The sequence below is a fragment of the Cardiocondyla obscurior genome, linkage group LG23 (genome assembly GCF_019399895.1).
Source record: "Cardiocondyla obscurior isolate alpha-2009 linkage group LG23, Cobs3.1, whole genome shotgun sequence".
NCBI lineage: Eukaryota > Metazoa > Arthropoda > Insecta > Hymenoptera > Formicidae > Cardiocondyla > Cardiocondyla obscurior.
This window is the reverse complement of record NC_091886.1, coordinates 1,745,302-1,768,740: the sequence shown is the minus strand read 5'-3', so window position 1 is coordinate 1,768,740 and position 23,439 is coordinate 1,745,302. Positions and strand designations below refer to the sequence as shown.

The following is a 23,439-nucleotide window of genomic DNA, read 5'->3' as shown; positions in this document are numbered from 1 at the left end:
AATTTATTAGTCGCACCGAGGGACCCGTCAGCGCCGCTGAAGCCCGGGCTGAGAAAGATGATTCCATGACGAAGTAGGAAAGTATAATATACGCAACGGAGAGAAGGCGTACCGAGAGGAGCTTCGCCGCCGCCGGCACTTTTCTCCTGGCTAATCGTTATGGAAAGTCTGCGAATAATATGGGACGTTATGCACCGCGGGATCTCGCGTTGGAATCGAAGCCGCGCGCCACCCGTTTGCCGATGCTGCCGAAGCGAAGAAAATTATACAGGGAGCCGGGAAGCATGAAAGCTTATCGGTCGAACGAAAATACGCACTCCGAGATGTCGTCTTCGCGTTGAAATTCGCGTAAACCGGAGATACGAGCGTCGGCGACGTCGGGCCGAGGACACTCGCGCGCGGATTGCGACGTTTGACGAGCACGAGGATACGGGAATCGGCGGAGAAGGTAGACCCCCGTCCTCGAGCCCGTAGAAAATCTTCTCGACCGCTAACGATTCCTTTTAACTTAATCTTCTCGTTAAAAAAAATCTTTCGCGGATAATATGGGACGCCGGCAGAATCTCGTAAGATTGCTTCGGCACGTCGACGACATTGCTGAGGAAAGGAGTGGTACACCCGGAGCGAGAGGATGGAAGAACGGTCGCTGCGCCAGTGTAAAGGAGATTGGCGGCCTAACGGGGAGAAAGAGCGGACCGCGAGAGGAAGCGAGAGCGAGAGAAGGGAATGCACGCGAGCGGGCGAGACGGAGCGAGCGATGGGTGAGAAGGAGAACGACGGAGCGAGGTGCACGGTCCGAACGAGGGAAGAAGAGGGACGGCGCTCGTAATCAAAGGGGCAACCCGCGGCGCGGCGTGGAAGAAAGTCAGCTTACCGAGCGGCTCATCAGTCCGGCACGGTGCGGTGTCCCGAATGCACGTTCAACAGTTGATTTTTCGCGTGTTCCCGTCACGTGATTCCGTTCCGAGCATCGCTAACATCGCGCGGACACGCTCGTTCATCGGCAGCGAGTGGAATTCACCGAGCCGACTCCGATTAACTTCGATACATCGCTCGAACGGCAGCTGCGACGCAACGAGATAGCGGTCCATAGCGTCCGCGCGACGTCTACGATAGAATCACGGCAGCCGAGTACGAATATTCAACCGAGATTTTATTGGAAAGACCGCACGTCGACTGTCGGGGAACGAAAGTGTGAGCAGAAGAATTAAAAAAAAAAAAGAAAAATAAAAAATCGTGGATTCGGGATCTGTATACAAGTGTTACGTGGACCGTAGCGGCGATCGGAGGATTTAGCAATGCTCATGAATGGTACGTACCGCTTGATACTCATCTAAAAAATTGCTAAGAAATGAAAGATGAGATCGTTGTGATTTCAAGGATATTACTTTCTGTTCGTTCTCATACGTGGTTCGTTAGTGGAGCTGACTGCATTTTGAAGAAAATGCAAAGCGTTGCGAAAACAGACACGAGTGAAATATAAAACGATTGCCGGGCAAAATCCAGAGGGAAACACTCGGAAATTATTTCACCGTCAAACATTCTTTCATGTCGTGTCCATGGTAATTTACGGTCGTGAAAGGTTTGGCATTTATCAGGTTTAACAGATTAGAGTTTGAAATTTTATATTCCATTAAATACTATGCACGATCTTATTTATATGCAGCATGCATCATTCGGTATCAAAGGAATGCTCATTTAATCCATTTAGCAATATTCCGTATGCGTATATTGTACGGCTTCCTTACGCGTCACGGAAGATACATTTTACAAACAACTTGAATTTTAATTCCACATCGATTAATTTCTAGTAAAATTAATTTCAAATCTAAGTTCAATATAAATATAATTTAGCTAAACATACACATTTATAATAATGCTCTCATAATTTTTTATCCGAACGAAATATTCCGTTATTCATAAATAATTATTTCTAATTCCGTGAAAGTTTCAGAGCGTGTATGTGCTTCAGGTAGGAAGCGCATATTGTAAAAAAAAAAAAGAAGAAAAAAAGAAAAAAAATTGTTATGCATGCGCTGAACACGATTATCTGCTGATCGAAGTGCAGAGGAAGTAGCGTTTCAACATTGAAACAATTACCGTTTCTTATGGATAATGAGCAAAAAATGGAAATATTAAAAATCTATATTAAGTAAAACAAATTCATCGAAAATCAGAACAAAGTGCACGCCTGGAATTACTTAATTAAAAAAAAAAAAAAAAAATATTTCCTCGCAATTAGAATTTCGATTTTCGTAAACACGTGCCTTTTCTCGCGCGTGATATAGTAACACATAAATCAGCGTTATTATATTTTTCTTTGCGCCGACGGCTGCGAGTCATTGCCGTCGTCAAGATCGAGTACCGTTTTTCCAGAACAGCTGGAGCCGCCGGAATAGAGATTTAAATAAAATGAATGGGACACGTTGTCAAAATCGCCGCGAAGCGTGTCGACGTGCGCCAGTTGTTGCATAACGCGGCGTCGCGCTTATGGCTAGGAAAACGCGGAATTCCGAAGGCTCGTACAATCCCATTTAGCCGAGCACGGGTATTTCCGCACGTAACAGTTGTGGAATAACATTAATGGCCATCCCCGGATGGACTCGAGCGAGTTCATAGACGTGCAATTTGTATTCATTAGAATTCGACTTCGTGCCTTCCTCGCGCCTAATTACTTCGGCTACCCGCTCGGCATTAGTACTTCGGTATTACGAAGCGACCGTCGAGATTGCACGCGAACGGTTTAAATTTGTACGACATTAATCGCGCCTGGCACAGCTGGTTTTACGTGCAACCGATCCATCATGCGAAGGCTCGTCGGGTGGCCATAAGGGTTACAGTTATATGCAAATCCTTTCCCACGAATGGAGTATTAATTAAACGAAGAAAACGCGACTCATCCCGCCCGACGTTCTCCCGACATTCCACGAAATTATCTAAGGAGGGCATTATCCAGTGAGAATACGGTCAAGTATTCCGAGTATAGACCTCGAGCGAGGATTAAACCGACGTAACTACGAAGCCCGATTCGTCGTCGAATACGCGTTCGGGGATCGCGGTTCAGCCTCGCGATATTTTTACGAGGTTTCGGTGCCCACGCTCACTCGAGAGCCAGCCACGGCATATCGAGAATGTGGCGATCGGCCTGCGGCTACGAATTCCGTTACACGCACTTGTACGGGCTCCTCGGATCTCCCTACACTCCGCTCACGACGAGATTTTTGTGCTCCGTCTGTCCCGCGATCTTCGACGCCGATCGATTCCTACCGGCGTGAAATAAAAAATTATCGATCGAACCGTGCACTTTATTTGACGAATGCGATACTTTGATAAATTTATTAGAAATCACGGTACCGCCTATCGACCGAGGATGTAAAATATATGCGGCGCCGATACACGTATCAGGTTCCCCCCCCTTGATCGCCTCGTGTTCAGCAGGTATATAATTAATGAACAAATATTTCATAAAAGCAAATCAAGCTCACGCTTCCGACTAGAAAATTAATTTCAGAGCTGCACGCGACATAGAGAATCATCGGCGATGCACTCGATTAGCTTGATCACTGGCGCAGAAAATTCCTCGCATACTTGGCGCTATCAACTAATGAGTAGTATCTGCAATTTCCATGCGAACTGCTATTGTACGTACGTTTATCGATAACGGGCAATTATACATATATTCAATATCCGCGCGATTAATAAATCATCGCGCTGTGAAACGACGTTGATTCCACAGGCTCGGAAAAGATAATGAGAATAATATGCAAAGGAGGCTCGAATCTAGAATACGTTTGGCGATCGGAACCTTCGCGATCAGCTGATTGCTCGACAGTGACCCCGGGTCAGTCTACTTTCTACTTCTCACATTCTGCCGAGATCAGAGGTGATACTGGCGACGAGGGGGAGGGAGGGGGGAGGGAGACTGTGCACGAAGCCTCCGAGTGGAAACGGACATACTTTCACGGCGACGGACGGTATACATATCGTTAAATTATCGGGACGCTGATGGGTGAAAACGGATGGAGGCGGTGTGCGTTGTTCACCTGCCCCGCGAAAGAAAAATAAGAAGGAAGATTTATTAGTCGAGATGCTTGGAGCTCCTCCGCGACGCGAACGGAAGAATGTTTATGACAACCGGAGAGCCCGCCGCGTCGGGGAAAAAAATCCGCGACATGGGAAAATTTATGTTTGTAATTTGCCGACGCTTGGGATACCATAAGCGCGCGATGAAAGTAAACAAATAGAAGGAAGCACCCGATCGAAAGTTAGCCTCGAGATTTCCACGAATGCCTTTACGGTGGCCTGCCTTCGATATTCGATTGCGGTGTAAAAACTTTTTACGGCGACTAAATTACGCGAAAACTTGGAAGCTGGAGAGATAGGATGCCCGAATGGCCGTTGCTAATCGCGTAAACGTTTGGCGCGGACGTAATTTTCGGGACGCTCGTCCCGTGGAAAAACGGCGGAATGAAAATTCCACTTGAGCAGAGGTCAATCGTGACGGGACAGATTTCAGATATAACAGAATACGAGTTACAGTTAGCGCTTCACCAAGTATACTACAGATAACTCGCGCCGGGAATGTAATTTATATCGACACGTGCCTTGTTTGTTTATAATTCGTCCGGCTGCTATCTATATGTAACAGCGTAATTGATAAAACAAGCATGCACCGACGGTAACATGAAAGTTCCGTATTAAGTTGGTCACGCGACTAACACCGGTATGCAGCCGCTTAATGATCGTCCGCGATCCTCGGTCTACGTGACACGGTTCGTCTACCGGCGTCTGTTCGCCAGTTGATTCTGCATTACGAGCAAATGGGATACGATTAGAAAATAGCCATCTGCCAGCGACGAGAAACATTATAAATTTTCACAGGCAAGTGCCTCGAATTTCCGGCTCTGCTCGCGATCCGCGAAAATAACTGTCGATTGTATCGAGCGTGCGAATTTATAAATACATGCAGCAATTTATAAATAAATCCCTCACGATTCTAACTTCGAAACAGGTTTGGCTCCGATAAGAACCTGTCTCCCCGATTACGCCACGTAACGTGCCACGGAATTGTCGACGATGATTTGATTTATTTTCAGGGAGTGGCTAGCATTCCAGGGGAACGTAACAATCAGCCGACTTGCCATGAATTAGAAGCAGCCCGAAAGATGGACGTCGCCAAGGGCACAACGGAGGATTTCGTGACAGTGGTCAGCGTCGGCAATCAGCCGACGTCGGAAAATTTTGTGACCGTTCTGTCGATCGGCAACAAGAAGAAAGACGATGAGGAGTCGGCGACGACGGGCAAGAGTCTGTCGAACGGCGTGGACGGGCACCTCGAGGAAGAAGTCGAGGTTTTCAGGCTGCCCGGGGAACGTTTGGGATTCGGACTCAAATTCGAAGGCGGCAACAAGACCGCCGAGAGAGTCAGGAGGCTTTTCGTGCAGAGCTGCGCGGAGCAGAGTCCAGCCAGCAGAGCAAAGTGTTCGTGGGGCACCTTAGGCGAAGGGGACGAGGTAATAACGATACTACGAAACGCAGAGTATTCTCCGTATTTTAGAATTTTTTTTCTCCTTCGAATTGATTTTCTCGAGAAATATTTCAGATGCACGCGAGCGATACCTGCTTTCTTGATCTTGTTTCCCGTACGTTAACACGAATCTAATAACATTTCTGCTTTCGCTGACGTGATAATTTTGTGCCGTAATGCATGTGATAAATTCAAGAAAGTACAATGTTCATGAACATGTATGATTTCATTCAGTCTTAACGCCACGTGAAATCTTTTTCGAGTCGTACGCGTCGCTTTCAGTTACGGAACCGAATTCTTTTGTAATAGATAAAGATTACAATGGTTGAAGTGGCAGAGACCTATTGATAATTTCAATGCCGATACAATGACTCACGTAATTATTTAAATCCCGACATCTGCATCCGTGATGTAATATCAGCGCGCATAAATAAAAGAAAAAATAAAAAGAAAGAAAAAAAATGGGAAAAAAGAAAGTGCGAAATCTTTTTTACATATTTAAATTCTACGATACGTAATCAATGTCATCGCTGGAGAAAAGTCGGTTTCAAATTTATTAAAGTGTTTACCGATAAAATGAAAATCACGACTGTGAGATAGCAATGCCGATGGATATTTTTATCTCACGGAACAGCTGCGAAATGAGACGGTGTAAACGCACTCTCTTCGGCTCCCACGGTGCCGTCTATGATTTTCAAGACCTACTTCCTCTCTAATGATCCTCGGGAGATGCTCCCTCTCACCTCCGCCGCTTGTTTACATTGCAAATTATCGCCGGTATGCCCTTCCCCGCGCTTCCGCGTGCACGACAATCACGTTACGTCTCTTGCAGGTACTTTCGATCGACGGTATACCGGTGACGCACATGACCCGATTGGATTGTGTGAGAAGGTTGAAGGAGTCGCAGCTGGTCATCAGGTTGATGGTGCGGTGCCGCGGCGCCCTTAGACCGGAAGTGGTGAGCGCGGAGAGAAAAATCAAGAGGAGCAAGGTGCCGCCGGAATTGCCGGCTACACCGCCGCCCGTACCGCCACGGAAGCTGAGACAGCCCCGAGGATCCGCGGACGGCGAGGCGAATCCTAATCCTATCAAGAAACTATGGGACAGCTCGAAATCGCAGAACGGCATGCAGAACGGAGCGCAAAACGGCACGCAGAACGGTTTGCCAGTTACTCAAGTCGGGACACAATGCGTGGCTAAAATCGGCTCGTACGAGAACTGCGAGTCCTCGCCGAGAAGTGTCAACGGATCGAGTCAGGAAAGCCCGAAGGAATCGCCGAAGGACCGTTCGCTAGACTTTGTAAAACCGAAGCAGGTAATTCAAAACGAATGTAATCGCGATAAAAAAATAAAAAAATAAAAATACATTAAATATTTACGAATTTATCAAAGTAAAAAAAAAATGCTATCGATGTTCGACTGAAAAGAATTATCTTCCCATTTACAGGAACCGCCGGAAGCAATGGTTTATCTAGACGCTCGATCGCAATGCGGTTCTACTCACGGCAGTACGTCCGACGATACTGGCAGCTCCATGTCCACCGTGGTGGACAGATTCTCGACGTCCGATCGCGTATCGACGATATCCACGACGTCGACGGCGTCGACCACCGGTTCCGAGCAGCCGGGCGATTTCTCGGGCGGCGATCAAGACTTTGATCGATCGTCGGATCGCGACGTGCTACTGTCTCGCGCGATCTGCCCGCTCGAGCATCTCGAGCGAGATTTCACGAGTCCACCGGACTACCTACTCCGTCGTCTCGCCAGCTCCGAGGCGGTGACGCACGTGGAGTCGCGAGGCGAAGTCGAGCGGATTACGGCGGTCGTTGCACCGAACACGGTGCTGATCGAGGAAACGATCACTCTTCAGCCGCCGCTCAGCTTTCAGGACGCCCCGCTGAGTTACGGGCACGAGACCAGGCCGGATCTCTTCTACACGGCCGACCTGGCCGCCGATTCGACGACGCATTTCAGGCCAATTAAGGACGACGTGGAGCTCGTGGAGCGCGTCAACGGGAACCACGAGGAATTCCGCGAAGCGACCTGCGTTTCCGGCACCGGGCGAAGCAACGGCGACAGGTCGTCACCGCCGCCGTTGCCGGCCAGAAATCACGTTAATAGGATCTGCGTGAACCAGATGCAAGCGAGCGAATCTGGAAACGAGGCGCGTCCGCGAATCTCCGCAACGGTGCCCGCCTCGTCCGAAAGAGAGCCTACGGAAGCTCCGTTATTGCCACCGAAACCGTTGCCGAGAAAAGACGTTAAGGCTAGACGGAAGAGGCCACCGCCTCCGCCTCCGCCGCCGACTATTACACCGCGGAAGGAAATTAAGCTACCATCGCCCGACACTAATCACATTGCGGAAAAAGAAAACGTGAATCCTTCGCAAGTTAAAAGCGCGGAGAATACTCGATCGAGAGCCTGCAAATTGTCACCTAGCAAAAACAACATTCTCGACGAGAAGAGTCGAAAGGTGGAAAACTCAAACAAAAGTCCCGAAAGAGAATCCGATATGAACAACGTTTGTTCCGATAACGAAAACGATAAAGCTGCGAGCTCGGGAGAAGACGCACAGACGAATAAAGCGTTCGAAATCGTTGAAATCAAAGCCAAGCTCGTGCAACCTGATCACAAGATGGAAATTGCGAAAAGTAATTCGAATAACGGAGCGGAAACTACAAATTGCAACCAAAATAAAATCAAAGCCGACACGGACGACGAAAGCGAACATGATCCACTGCAACCGGCGAATAATCCGAACAAAGTTCCGGAGCAGAAATCGAATTCAGACACGAACGAGGAACGCGTTAACGAGTCGAGCGATGAAAGGGAAAGGCCGAAAGACTCGGAAAGTCGTTATCAAGAGGAAACTAGGACAGACGATCGAGATATTCTGACGGAAGTACTTCCATCGGGCGAGGAAAGTATCTTATCGGTTAATAACTCAACAATTCAAGAAAGCGAGGACGATGATACTTATCGATCGCTCGACGTGATAAGCGACGACATAAAGAATCCGGAAATGAATCAAATACTGAAGAACGAGGAAATCGCAGAGGAGGAAGATACGACTGACGAGAGCGACGACGGTGACTATTACTGGCAAAGCAATCTCGCCACCATCGGCGAGGAGGAGGAAACTTCTTTGGAATATGTAAACGCGTGAGTTCGCAATTATGCATTCTAACGTTACCACGGACGTTTTATAATATTATTTAACAGAGGTTATAATTATTAAGAGAGATCCCGGTGGCGAGGGGGGAGTTTACGATTACATATTTCTGAAGGAACGTGATTTACGCTCACTTTCACCGCGCTTTGATTCTTACATCGGCGTGTAATATCCCTAATTTATTGCGCAATCAAGCTGGCAATTACATATAAATTGTGTAAAATTAATTATAACGACTACGCTCGTTTCGAATAAAATATGCAATTAGCCGCGCGATCAGCCGCTGAGAATTGTGTCGGGGAACAGACTACCATAGAAGCAGCTCGTTGCAGCGCCAGGCAAGAAGTGAACTTTAAAAAGAAATTAATTCACTTTCTTTATGGATATGGGTTACCTGCCGCGCGCGGCACATGGAGAAAAGGTTAATTGACCGCTCCGAGAATAGAAAAGAGGGTTGTCGATTACTGAGAAACGAACAGTCGTTCGACTCGGCCGTCCCACGAGGTGAACGCCTCCGTGCAAATGCTCGACATTTGCTCATTGCTTTGAAAAGCGATCTCTCCTTCTTTGCATGACGCTGCAATCGCCTCTCGAATTATTCGAACAGCGATTTACGTTTATTAAATTCTTTAATAAATTTTTTTAGAACTAATTATACGCGCAATGGATTATTTAGAATTTATTTTTTATATTTGTTTTATGTTGCAGTCGGCGATAGAATTTAAGAAAAAAAAAAAAAGACATTTAGCTCGCTATTAAGCAATTAAGAAAATACATTTCCAATGACCTGTTACAGCAACGCAGACACGAATGACAGCGAGTTGACGACGAAGCCGGAAGAATCGCCTCCCGTAATAAAAAAAGATGCGTTCGTTAAAAACGGTGAGTTCACTTAATACGCTAATTAAACCTTAATTAAATGAAATACGATTTGAATCAATAAAACTGCAATTTATCCAATTAACGGAAGAATGCGAGGCCAGTACGGAACGATTAGAGACGCGTTCCGTAATGGCAAAAGGCAACGAATCGGAGATTCGCGCTTGTCAATGCCAACTGAGTGGAAAAAAAAAAAAATGTAGCGTTATTGTCAGTCGAGACGATCATGAGGCGAGCATGCGGTGACCAATCGCTAATTAATTAATTGACCTCCCCTTCGATAGTCTCGACGTCGCGTTTCCGCGGCTCAGCGAGAATTATCACGGTTCTGCAACGCGCCAAACGCGGAGAAAAAAAAAAAAAGAAAATAATAATTCGGAAAATATTCGAGTGCGTAACGATCAGAGAACACCCAGTACACACACACACATATGCTACAGCTCCACGTCACCGTCGAGATTTATAAAGGTTACGCATTAATCACCTTACGTTGCGCGCCCATGCGGCTCTCCGGTTTCGCGCGGGCGCGAATGCATTTAAAACGGAGGCAGGTCGCGAATCGAGACAAAGGCGTGTAGCGGCGCGCCTTCCTCGCCGGGAGAAATTCTTATTCACCGACGTGCATTCTCTGGTATTTTCGCGCGGATAACTAGATGTTCGCGTTTCCTCCTCGCAACCGCGATATTACGCGGGAGATCTTAATCAAGACATCTTTTTAATACCTCTTTCTCTTCCATTCAATCTTTTTCTCTCTCTTTCTCTTTCTGCCCGTGGCTTCAGGTCCCTTATAATTTATTTCTACGCAAACATCGCATCAAGAAACCTCCCCACCGTTTTCCGCATACATGAAACACTTGTCTTCAATGAGATACCTATTTGCGTAATGCATGCTCTTCGAGGAAACTATTTAAAGAAAGACGCGTTATCGCATCCTCGTCTCCTCTCGTCGCGAGTCAGATAGAAAAATCTCTATCTCACCAACGAAGATTGATCGAGAAAACGGTAATCTCGCCGCGGAAATACCGGAAATCGAGCCCCTTTCGAACAGTAGTGATTCACCCTGCGTGTGCATCATCAAAGTGTATTATCAAAAATAATTCATCATTCATAATATTTCCAACGCACTTGACGTGTCCTGTTTTTTTTTTTCAATGAATATACAGTTATCGAGAAAAGTCCGCAGGAAGAAGGTGGTTTATGTAACAGAAAGAATTGCGAAGCTAAAAGGGAGGGGGATAATGAGAAATAATAAGCGTTTCTATCATAATTAATCTGCACGGTACTTCATCAGAAACGCGCCGATCACGCACGCTGAACACTCTAACGTTAGAAGCGACGTGTAATTTTCCAATGACGAAGTCTTTGCCTCCCGCGCGATTTCGACATCGTCTCCGCCGTGTCTATTTCCTTTTTCATTATTCTTTTTTTTTCTTGTTTGTTTTTTTTTCTTCTTTTTTTTCCTTGCAACGCGAACAGCGCAATTCCTGAAGCGAATCGTACGATAAGGAGTGTATCGGCGGATCTTCACCCGAGACTTTACCGTGGCCGGGCGCTTTGTGCTGAGTGGGAAATAAGGAAATTCCGTGGACGCGGTCTCTAATCGGCACGGTCGGCGTTACTCCGACTCGAATGTGGATTCTCGGCCGCCGGCCAGGTGGGTGTGAGAACAAAACCGTTAAGAATAATTCGAGAATATCGCCTGGCAGCGAGCGGCGGCGATGCCCGCGTGGATTGCTAACGAACAAACCGATGCCGCCGCACAGCCGAGGTTACCTCGCTGTAAACGCGAAGCTTTACGGTCAGGCGCCCGCGGATTGCCAGGTGTCGGCGACGTTTTAACCGACGATTTTTTTTTTCCTCGACGAGCCCGACTGTTCATTCCTCAACCGTTAAATACGGAATCGTAAAAATTCACACAAGACCCATTACGCCACCCACAGTTTTGCCGCGCGTGAGTTCAACCGCGTGAAAATGCATTGCGTCACTTTACGTTGATTCGAGAATCTTTTATATATCCCCGCGCGAAACGCGCTTTGGAGGTAATAACGCTCGGCGTATTAGGAAACGCGTTGCTAAAAGCGTCGATAATTCTTACGAGGCTGAACGAGGTTGGAGTATTCACCGTGTGTAAACTCAGATTTCTTTCATTTATTTCTTTAAAAGCGCAAGATTCGCAATCTGTTTGACAACGGCGTTTTATTCAACGATCACTCCGCGAAATGTAATCGCATCCGGGGATAGATCGAATTGGCGAGAAAGACATCAATCGCATTAGCGCCGGCTCGACGGTGCTCTTCCGTTAATTATCAAGTACCCTTTATTGTTTCGCGTTTACGATCGATTCGGCGCCGCGAGCAGCGTACGCGCGGCACGTTGCGAGTCGCGGAACGGCCGATCGGGGTCCGGCAAAGCTTTACTAGTCACAACAATATGGCGATGCCGCGTCCCGAGCCGCGGTCTTCAGCCTCCGAAGCTCTTCCAGTGGCTGACCGCGCTCAAGGTCCCATTCCCCCTTAATCGCCTTCCTTTTCGAGATCTTTCACTTGGTTCACTTCCAATCGAAGAGACGGCGATCTCTGACGCATACTTGCGTATATACTGACGTGCACCTCTACGCACGCGATCGCAGAAGACGGCATTCCACCGGTCCAGCGCGGAGCCCGTACGCGTATAGTATACTGACCCAAAGATAACAAATGTCGCGCAGCCAACACCTATACGAATTCAACTTAGATTGGCATCGATAGCTCTTTCCCTAAGACAACACTTTCCAGCCTCTTCGAAGCTGAAATTCTCTCCCAACCTGATCCCGGCGGATCTGATATACAGTTTACGTTATTGCGTACGTCTTTCTATCAATGTACCCTCGGGACGGATATCGGGATATGTCCTTACGCTTGAATAAAAATTAGCGATCCTTAATGCAGCGCGTCACCCTGCGAATCGTACTAGATCTCCGGATATTTATCGTAACGCTCTCATGTGATATCAAGCGCCTCGGAAGATCCGTTTTTCGCTTACGCAACGACACGTCTTAAAAACGCATTAACGAAAAGCGCATTCCGTAATTTTAATCGAATTGTATATTAACGACCTGGGCTCTTAAGGCGATCGACCTTTCCCAGGCAATCCGACGCCCGTTTCAATTTGCGATTGCAAAGGGCGATGATTAGTTTTGACCTCCCAAGAAAAGCTTTCTACGCCGGATCAATTAGTAGATATTGATACCGAGTACTTTCTATAAAATGTTAACGCGCATAAATTCCAGGCAGCATTTTATTCGGGCTAATCTCACGTCTTATAGAAAATTATTCGCTATTCAAAACTCGACGGAATAGGTATGCGCGGTGTTAAAAAGAATACAATCGGATTATTAATATCGAGTAACGGGTCTCGGCAAAATATTTCGAGGATCCTTCGAAATGCGACAACGGCGCGGAATTTCCTTTTTGCATTTTGATAAAAAGTATAACGACACGTTATCGTCTTATGCCGCGCGTGGGAGGGAATGCATAATTCGATTCTTGTTCCTTCAAAGAACCGGCGAATAAAAAATGCGATATTCCCGAAGCGTTTTATTTGGAAATTTGCATCGCGTAAGAAAACCGGGTCACGTTTTGCCGTGTCCGTACCGAAAGAATCGCGCTTCGATGTGACTCGCAAAGTACGCTTAATGCATCCGATCGAGCGGACTGCATTCCATCGCGCCAGCTCGAACGGTGCACGCAGTAAAACCGCCTAAAGATGACTCGCCCCGTTTCAAGATCGACCGGTATCAACGAATTTAACAAAGTGCGCCGGTTGAACGGGAGATTACGATCGGCGCTGGAAATGGAAACCAGAATTACGTTACGCGCGTTTACTAGAAGCAGGCAGGCATTACATCCTACATCTGGCGCGCGTGCCTCTGCGAATCGCGCACGAACGCACGAGAAAATCGATATCGGGAAGACAGTTATTATTATTCGCGCGACGAGATCGGCCGAGAAGAGGACAGACACTTGGTTCGCCGAGCCGGGTCAGCCGTGCTTGAAAGGATCTACTATGTGTCCACATAGGCATATCGGCAACAAGATCCGAGATTCGAGAGACGACATTCCGTTGCGGCAACCCGGAAGCGCTACGCATACGGCAACGTCAATATAATTAGTTACGATGCATCATACTTGAGATGCAGATCGATCCGCGAGGTTAACGAGCGGACGGATTACTTCCACAGCGGGTGAAGCTTAATCGTTTGCCCGGATAATATATAAATGAACGTGAAATTACGTTTTCTTTTTCACGGTGTGTCCCCGTCGACGGACGTTTGTGTAAGATCCAGTTTACACGCCGCTTTATGCAAGCGGATACGAATCCCGAAACGTTCCCATAATATTTACGCCGCACGACTACAAAACGCGGCTATCGCGACAACGATTTACCGTGAAATTGTCGGATAAAGTTACCGCGAATGATGAAGAAATTAACGTTTCCAACCCACCGTTGTCCCTCTTGCCATTTTTTACTACCTCAATTTGAACGTTTAATTTAGTAAAGCGCACAGATACCGAATTAATTGAAGACGCAGCCGCGATTCGATTTATCGCCAGCGCGACTGTAATCCGCATTCACGAATCAAGTCGGGACGCTAAAATACAAATCCAGGAAACGAGCGTGGAACTGAGCGAAGGTCCGACCGTCGGCGCTTTAAAGCCGCCCGGCTCTTTACGAGACAATCAGCGCGAATTTTTATCCCGCTGTTAACTCGCGTGTAAATGCCACGACGTGATGGAAGCAGATTTCTTTCATTCCTCTTAAATAAAACGATAAAGATCGGCAGCAACCCGATCTTGCCGCAATCAAGAGCGCGCGGGGGTATTCATAAAAAAAAATATTGTAATGAATAATCCTTCAATGAACATTACGATCGCTCGTGTAACGTGGCGCTATCGTTGATTGATCAGAAATCTAACACATTCGAATAATGAACTGGGCCCGGTAATGTCGAAAATCGATATGCGCCTGTCGCTGGACCGTGTCGATCGTGTCAGCGAACAGCTTCGAGTTATGCAAAAAAAAAAAAAAAAAAAGGCGGACCTTGACAAGGGTAAATTTAATATTTCTATCGTCACGTCCGTCTTTGTTCGGGACGTCGGTCTCGCGCGGCATGCGAATAATTCCCGAGTGGCGGTAACGTTCGTGTCGCGTGTTTAAAAACAATGGGGAAAATGCGGTGTCCAACATTGAACGTCTGCTGAATGGGAAAGCCCTTTCGACATCGTCTACGAGGCCCGCACTCGTTTTATGGAAATTTCGATTTCGCAAACGGAGCAAGACTTCCGTTTCTCGCTTCGCAGAAATCTTAATGAGCCGCCAGCTGATATTTTACGTCGCAACACGTTGCGCCACGTCCAACGAATTAAAATATATCATCCGATACGTTATTGCGTAACGCGACGACGCTCGACGAATCTTCGATACCTACGCGAGTAGAACGGTACTCGATACGTTAACTTTCGTCAAGTTCCCGGGAGTAGTTTACGGCCTTTCAAATCTGATAACGCGTCACGCTTCTGCGTCGGATCGTGCTTTCGTTCATATCGCACGGGGATGCACTCGTACGACGAACGAAAAAAAAATATATATAAATAATAATAACCGAGCTGCGATTCAGCGAGCTCTTTCGTGTTTTACGACACACTGAAATGCACGCCCTTCAACGGGCTTGTCTCAAGGAAATTCGAGCTTACAAAGGCCAGCTGACTTCCTTTCGGCCACTCGATGCCCCGTGCCTTGCGGCGAAATCGTCGACAGTCACTCAAACGAGCAGGTCCTTTATGATTTATGCTGAAACCGCCTACACGTTTTGTACGAGGATGTCACGTTAAAAAAATGACTGTTACTTTCTTTTTTTTTTTCGTACGCTTCGCGGTCTGTGTAACAAAGTTAAAGAACGAAATAACTCTTTTTTCTTTTTTCTTTTTTTTTTATACCGGAAAAGTAACGCGGAAGTGCCGAGACTCGGGACAACGAAATCTCAACCCAGAGACGTAGTCCGTCTGTCTTTCAGCAATTTGACTCGTATTGTGCGCACGCGGACTCCCCGCGGATCGCAAAACGATTTATCAACGTTTGATCTTCGGTTTCGAAATGTACCACAACGGTGAAAAGATCTTTTGTTCGGCAGAAATCGTACGCGGCAAACGTATTTCTAAATCGCACCGATACGTATCGCATCCGCGTCAGTAATTCCGCGAACGGATCGTCGCTATGTCGTCACGCGATACAGATGCAACGTATCCAGAAATTAAACTATTAAATTCTACATTCCCGATGACGTTGCTCCAAACAGAATCGAACTTATATACGTATATTACTACAACGATAATATTTCTCGCGACGATGTTTACGCTCCAGGATCATTCCGCTCGCCGCATTCTAAATGAGATAAATATAGAATTCTGAATGAACGGCGAGAAAGGTCCGAGTGATTCTCAGGATCGTGAATACTTTCCACACATCGCTACGTAGACGACGAATCGTGTAGCGAACTAGCGCAAAAGAAACGCGACTTAAAAATAAAAAAAAATAAAATAAAATAAAATAAAAAATTGTTCAAGACGATAGCGTTTAAAATTGTGCGTCACGTGGTCATCGCTGCTGGCATCGCCCGCTAGATTAATTAACGACGAAATATCAGGCTTTTCGCAATCTCGGGGAATTTATCGGATCGTTACGCAGACGACGAATCGTGTAACAAACTAACGCAAAAGAAACGTGACTTAAAAATAAAAAAATAAAATAAAATAAAACCAAAAAAAAAAATTGTTCAAGACGATAGCGTTTAAAATTGTGCGTCACGTGGTCATCGCTGCTGGCATCGCCCGCTAGATTAATTAACGACGAAATATCAGGCTTTTCGCAATCTCGGGTGAATTTATCGGATCAATTTACGCGCGTACGCGCGTTTATGATGTGCTATCGAGTTATCTCGAAGGTAACCTATCGGGAGTAAAGGCACTTCTCTCCGAGACCGGTAAGGAGAAGCGTCGTCCGGCTCGGTGGAAAGGGATGGACGCAACGTTTAGAGTGGAGGCAGAAGGCGTTCGCCGGAATCGCCAGTCTCTTGTCGACTCTCAAGTCAGAACGTTCCCGAGAGCTTTCGCGTGTGTGTGCTCTGCCTGGCGTGTTAGATACGATTTGCCATAACTCACTCGAATCGGGTTTTTATTATCGCGAGCTTCCCGAAACCGTTTAAGTGCACGTTTTTCCGTGATTCGGCGTACCTCGGCATTACGATTCTTTCGCGCTATTTCGCCGACGGAGAAGCCCGCAGGCTTTCAAAAATATTCGAGCAGACGTTAGATCGCCGATCGTCGGAGTTGCAAAAATTATTTTATTACGTTTTAGCACGAATTGGAGCGTAAACGGGCTTGGAATTTGAAAAGCGTAACGAGAAAAAGCTTTCGCACTGTTCGACTTCTCATTTATATTAATCGAAAATATATCCTTCGTGCACGAATGCTCGGTGAAGCGTGGATACGCTTTTCTGTTTGTTTTTGTTTTGTTTTGCTCGCCTACGAATAATCGTTTCGCAGTGTTTTGTTTTCAAGCGCGAACATGTGCTTCCGTAGTGAAGTGCGAAACGTATAATTTGCGAGACTTGAGGGACCACGGGCGCAGAAAATCGAAGAAATTTGATCACGCAGCGAGAAGAAGAAAAGAGATATTTTTGTTTCTCAAAACGGTAAGATACGTACGAAAATACGTCCATTGAATTAAATCGTTCATTAATTGCCAGTATAAACAATTAATTGCTTTTTTCCTCCCCCCCTCTGTCTTGCGAACAATACTCGATTAGTTGCACGAGAGACGTGGAAAAGTTTCGCCGAGCGTATCTCCTGTCGCGGTGCGCGCAAGAAAATCGGTCTAACGCCGAAGGAAGGCCGATTTTACGGCGCTAATAGAGCCAGGTTGATCTGCGAAGCACCTCGGCTTCGAACGTTCATTAGACCGTAGCGCAATGAGGTAACAATTGGTTCTTCGTGAATTGCTAAAAACGCGGCACGATCTCTGTTAATGTCAGCGGCTAAATTAGACTGTCTCAAGTGGGCTAAGCACGTCGTTTCTATGCAGATTTCAAAATCGAATTTTAAATTGCTATCTGCCGTAATCAGGTGCAAAGACGGCAGTGCCCGACGTTATTTCGCGATCGAGCTGCAATCAATTCTTGTTTCAATCGCGCGTAACAATGTAATTAGCCGTTTAAAAGTGGAAGTAAAAAAAATTATCGTAAACCAACAGGGAATCTTCTCTGTAATAGTTGAACGCACGTTGAACGCAAGTACGATACATAAATTAAATTTACAAAAAAAGAAAAGAAAAATTTTAATTGTATATAATCTCGATTAAATTTTTTTTAGAAATATTTTTGTAAGGCGACTCTGTAATTAAGTCAATGTGTATAACTCCGCGTTGATTGCAACGTCATTGATTGCAGTAACAAATTTAGATATCCCGGCGTCGCAGTTTCCTGTAGTTAAAAAAAGATTACCTCCCCCGGGCGGATTTCTCGGTTCAACGAATCGAAAAAGAATCCCGAAGAAGCGATGGAGATTTCTCTCTCCTAATATATACGTCTTTGAAATCGTTTAAACGCTCAGCCGCCGCTGTGATTGACAGAAATAAACGGCCAGCTCTCATTAAAGCCCGACAAATATCGCGTTAGAATATTTTCACACGGCCGCATCCAGCTTTGAGACGAAATAGAAATTTATATCCGGCTACGACCTCGAGAGACTTCACTTTCACTGGTCGCCACCCACAGAAAAATGCAGCAGCTGTTACGCATACGCCGTGATATTTTCTGAACCTCAAGGGTAAAGCACGCTAAGGGCTCCATAAGAGGCAGCTGCGGGCGTCGCGGATGGACTACACCTGCCCGAGAATATTTGTCGATTCGTCCACTATATTTTTTTTCTCTTTCAGCGATCACGTTTAGGCTTAATTGTGCTCAAATAGAACCGCAAAACGTGCCGCCGCTTAAAATCACTTCGAAAATAGGGACGATTCCTCGGGTTTTATTCCTTCTTATTACAAAAAACCTGTTCTTTTTTTCTTTCTCCTTTTTTTTATCTAAATTATATTCGTACACCCGAAGAGAAAAATCTGAATCCGTTAAGAGACTAATTTTATATATCGCGATTTTACTTTCCACGAACGTCAATTATCGTTTACTTAAAGCGAGCGCGATTCTTACGACATTGCGTTAGGACTTTTCGAACGACAGCCGGCAAGTGCGCGCACACGTCATTCACGGGGAGGGAAAAAGAGATAAAAGAGACGACGGAGTCTCGCTCATCAGAAAGCACAATTAGCTCATTCATCGTCCGCGTCTCTAGTGTCAGCGTACGCGAGCGTACGTATTAAAACGTGCACACGGCCGACAATCGTGCACGGGCACGAAGGCCTGGGGTTGGTTTATCGGTGCAGGCGCCAAGTAGTCAGTCACTGTGACTCGCAAGATACATTCTGTTAGCCGTGCCGCAGCGTTCAAGAGAGTTTATTATTACACTAACAGCGCGCCTTATACATCGCGTGCATCGTGGATACACGTGTAGGTATTCGCGACGGCGGAAGATCGCCGCGTTGAAGAGAACGGGTCGGCTCTTCTTAGATACGTCGTTTGCGGTTTCTGTACTTAGCTAAAATAAACACATGCCGCGCAGCGAAATAAAAAGATAAGGACCGGACCGAGCGATTTGAAAAATGCTGCACGTCGGCACCGCGTCGTTTCTCTCTCGCGTCGCGTCCCCCAGAAGTGAGATTATTCCGGACAATGAAATCGGACGATGCAAGGTCGCTTCTACCTCGGCACTTTCACGTCGGTTATTTTTATTTGAGATCGTTTTAAGGGTCTAAAAAGGGCGAGCGGCCCCCGTGGCATTGCGCCGTCGAAAAACCGGCCTGGACACGATCACCGAGAGCGAGCTACGTTGCTCCGTGCGGGCGCGACTTGTGCAACGAGCCCGATCGCAGCCGCGGGGCTGAATTCCCGAATGCAACACGTAATTCACTAGGTCGAGGTCGTTACTTAATCGAAATCGATGCACCTTTCGATCGCTTTACATTCGCCACGACCTTTGGAGCGAAACGGAATAGAGACGTGAATTACGTCGCGTTCTAAAATTAACCGAGCACTTCAAAGAATTTCTCAAAAATAAAATGTACGACGTGAAAAAATCTCCGGGTACGTGTAATAGTATGTAAATAAATGCGATAAAGAATTTTAAAAGGATACCCAAGAAAGTTAAATCTATTTACAGTTCTTTAAATAGAAAACATTAGCCGTTTCGTACGGACGATAATAAAAAAAAAAAAAATAGATACGTTTGCTCGACCGATTAATCAGCTGAGCGTTAAGATTTCCCAATAGGAGATTATCCAGACCTATGAAGAAGTCTCGGCATAAAGTTTGATGATGCACTTCCGTTCGCGAGGAAGTTAAAAGCGCTGATAAGACTTAATAAAGCACACGTTCTTTCGCCATGTGTAACGTGTCTTCCCACCTCACCGACGCGTCACGGGCGCAGGAATGGATACGCCTATTAGCGTTCGCGAGATTAGAGCAATTTATGGTATCGACCGAGAGCACCTCTCCGCGCGGCGAATACCGCACTTCCGGCCGAGCATAAGATTATAGATTTCGTACAGTTATTTCTGTCTCCGTGTCATATTTTAGAATAGAACCGAGGGATACATTCGGCGCGAAAAGGGCAATTCTCGTACGATTAATTAATGAATTCGCGGGGGAGGAAAAAGGGATTGGGGTTTTCGCTGAAAATAATATTCCGAGAAGCGGACCGTCGGCGTTAATTAATTAACAATGTTCCCGGAGCTCGTAGGCTTAACCGCGGGTAGTTGCAGTCTAAATGCGCCTCTCTGATAACTTTCTGCTCACCTACGCTACCGCTGGCAGCATACCGGGTACGTTAAACGCGTTTATTCCACCGATACACTCCTCGGCGATGGCTCGCGCACGGACCCCGCTTCTTTCTCTCGCCTCCTCTCTGGCCACAATGCCGTTTTCAGTGGCAGGCCTCAATTTGCCGTAATTATTATGTTTATCTTCCTCATTCACTTAAGTCCGTACACCGACTTCGACGATCCGGTCCTTCGTGTTCGCTGTTTCGCGCGGCAACACCGAAACGCCGTTGTAAACGCCGGGTATCGTCGTACCTTCTTTCACATGCGATTTACTACACGGATATTGACACATCTTTTCGCTTACTTAATGGAATTGAAATTCCCTGCCCGGTGGCAATAACTGTAATTGCGGAAAGATTTATCGTTTCTATGTCGCGGTAAAAAAAAAAAAAAAAAACGAAGCAAACGAAAGCCTATACGTTTTAGAGAATATTAATTTCGGTTCGGCAGAGTCAATACGTCGTGCGTAATTCGCTTGGAATTCGTCGTGACAAATACGGAAAAAAAAGAAAAAAAAAATGTATAATCTATAAATGAAACGTTCGTCAACGCACGTGCCCGCGAGTCCTTCGCGTCCGAGTTCGCGGACGCTGTACGCGTGGTTTGCGCGGCCACGCGCCGATCATTACATCCTGGAAGGAAACGGCTCTACCGCCGATCCGCTGTGTCAAATCCAATTTGCGTGATCCTTTCCTTTGGAAACGACGCGAAATCCTCGTTACGCCCGGCAATTTCTCAGCGCCCGGTGCGCGGCGGCGCGCCGACTGCCCTTTCGACGAGAAGCGTGAGAAGCGAGTGTCGGAATGTTGCGCCTATGAGGAAAATAACACGTGCCTCCCGATCAGGCTAGACGCGGGCGTGCACGAAACCGCGCGCTGAAACCGTTTTATAAAATCCACCCTCGGGGCGTTACAGCTTTATTCGATCGGTCTGGAAGCGCTTCCTCCCGCGATCCTCGCGTACGGCCGCGCCGATGCCCGTGTAACGTCCGGTTCCTTACGTGCGCCACGTAGCCACGCGCCGATCATTACGCTCGCGAAGAAGGCGGTAACCACCGGCGATCCAGTTTGTCAAACGCAATTTGCGTGATCCTTCCTCGCCGCGGAAACGACACGGAATTGACTCGGCAGCACGCCCGATAATTTACGGTTTTTGCGGCGTGCCTCGTGGCGCGTGCGATAACGAAAGCAGCGACCATTACGATTGATGTTCATTTCTTTATTTTTTTTTTTTTTTTTCTTTCTTTTTTTCCCACCGAAGGAGATTAGATTATAAATAGATAGGAGGACGATGTATGTACTTTGAAACGGCGCTCGGACAAAGAAATCATTTCCCGCCGTGTCATCGCCCGACGAATCTTCTGTAAAGATGGATGTTTAGATTGGATCGAATTGTATGTGGTACCTCGCGCATTTCTCCGAGTCGGAAAAAAAAAAAAGAAAAAAGAAAAAAAGAAGCTGAGGACTTTTCTCGGTACGACTTGGGCCCTTGACTTCTCGGTACCGCGAGGGATGCCGGTGCATTCACCACGTCAGTTCGGTCGGAGCGGAGTTAGCGCGAATGGATTGTTTCTGCGGCCGAGCGAAGGCCTTTAGGAAAGTGTAAAGAGCGCCTATCGTGAGAAAGAGAGGGACCAGAAGGGCAAGAAGAGAAAGAGGAAAGGAAAGAGAGGGCAGAGAGAAAGAGGAGTGACAAAGTAACTCCGCCGAGCCGGATAAGACGTAACGGAGAGAGAAGGAACGAGGATGGAGCGAAAAGACGAGCGTGGGGAGAAGAAAGGAGGGAAAGGTTAGCGAGTGAGAGAAGATGGGAGATGGCGGAGAAGAGAAGGACGGTTCAAGGAGTTAAGAAGAAGAAGAAGAAGTTAAGATGGTCCAGCGCAGGCAGCATCACCACCGCAGCCGGAGGTGATGACCTGCTCAAGGCCACCCGCTCCCAACCTCCTCCGACCGAAGAGGGGAACCACTCTTCTTATTTTTCGTTGCTCCCTTTTCTCTCTTTCGGTTCCTTGCAACTTCTCGTCTCTCTCGCGCCTTCTGCTTCCTTCCTTCTGCCTCTCTTTCGTTTTCGCCCTCTCGGTTTCCGTGCATCTGCCTTTCTTGGGCTCGCTGAACTTTGCACGGGTCCTTTCTCTTCTTCCTTCTACAGTTCCTCGTACGTTGCTGAATTCGATAACTCGGGAAGGGAAGGGGGAGGGATGGGAGAGAAAAAAATATGCATCGTCGCGAGGGATATTACAAAACATAAAACGCAATCTAAAAACTGCGAGCTATTTTTAGATTTTTTCTAACAGGCACGAGGCCGTGGCTTATCGCGAGTTTTAATTCGCGGTACTTTTAACTTTTATAATGTACTTGGGTTTTTTTTTTCCTTTTTTAACGCAAATTTTTCACTTGGTAACGGTTAGCAGCGCGTAATAGCTGTGCGCGGCGTTCTTTAAAGTAAATCCACATTAGGATGTCAACGAAGACGATTCGAATTAACCTCACGATGCGTTTAAGCTCGCGTGAGCAGAAGAAAAATCGACCGCAATACAAGAAGTCGTAAAACGACTAAGATCGCGCGACTAATCCGCTTGCCGCCGCGATAGTGTTCACCGGCGAAGAATGCAGTGCATCGACACAATGCAAAAAAAAAAAATAAAGAAAGAAAGAAAAAGAAATCAGATTTTCTTTATTTCCTAATTATACAATTTTATCGGTTACTTTTCGTAAATTAAAGACTTTAACAACTAAAAAACTTTCTACATTAAAACGAAGTTAATTAAACAAAAATTATTTCAACGATAAAAAGTCTACCTCGTCGAAGCTTTCGGGTATAAAATGTTGCGTTTAAAAAATTAAAAAAAAAATAAAAAAAAATTGCACTTTGATACACATGACAGTTCGATGTA

The 23,439-nt window shown here is 46.5% G+C and overlaps 1 protein-coding gene across 1 annotated transcript in view; it reads left to right on the top strand.

The window, feature by feature from the left end:
* Window positions 1-859: 859 nt before the first annotated feature.
* Window positions 860-23,439, top strand: part of Bbg (big bang) — a 37,526-nt gene continuing 14,946 nt past the window's right edge. The window contains exons 1-5 of the mRNA XM_070671367.1: window positions 860-1,311; window positions 5,097-5,513; window positions 6,360-6,842; window positions 6,975-8,689; window positions 9,496-9,581. Of these exons, the coding sequence (XP_070527468.1) occupies window positions 1,309-1,311; window positions 5,097-5,513; window positions 6,360-6,842; window positions 6,975-8,689; window positions 9,496-9,581 (2,704 nt within the window). The 5' untranslated portion in view covers window positions 860-1,308. The remainder of the gene's footprint in view (window positions 1,312-5,096; window positions 5,514-6,359; window positions 6,843-6,974; window positions 8,690-9,495; window positions 9,582-23,439) is intronic.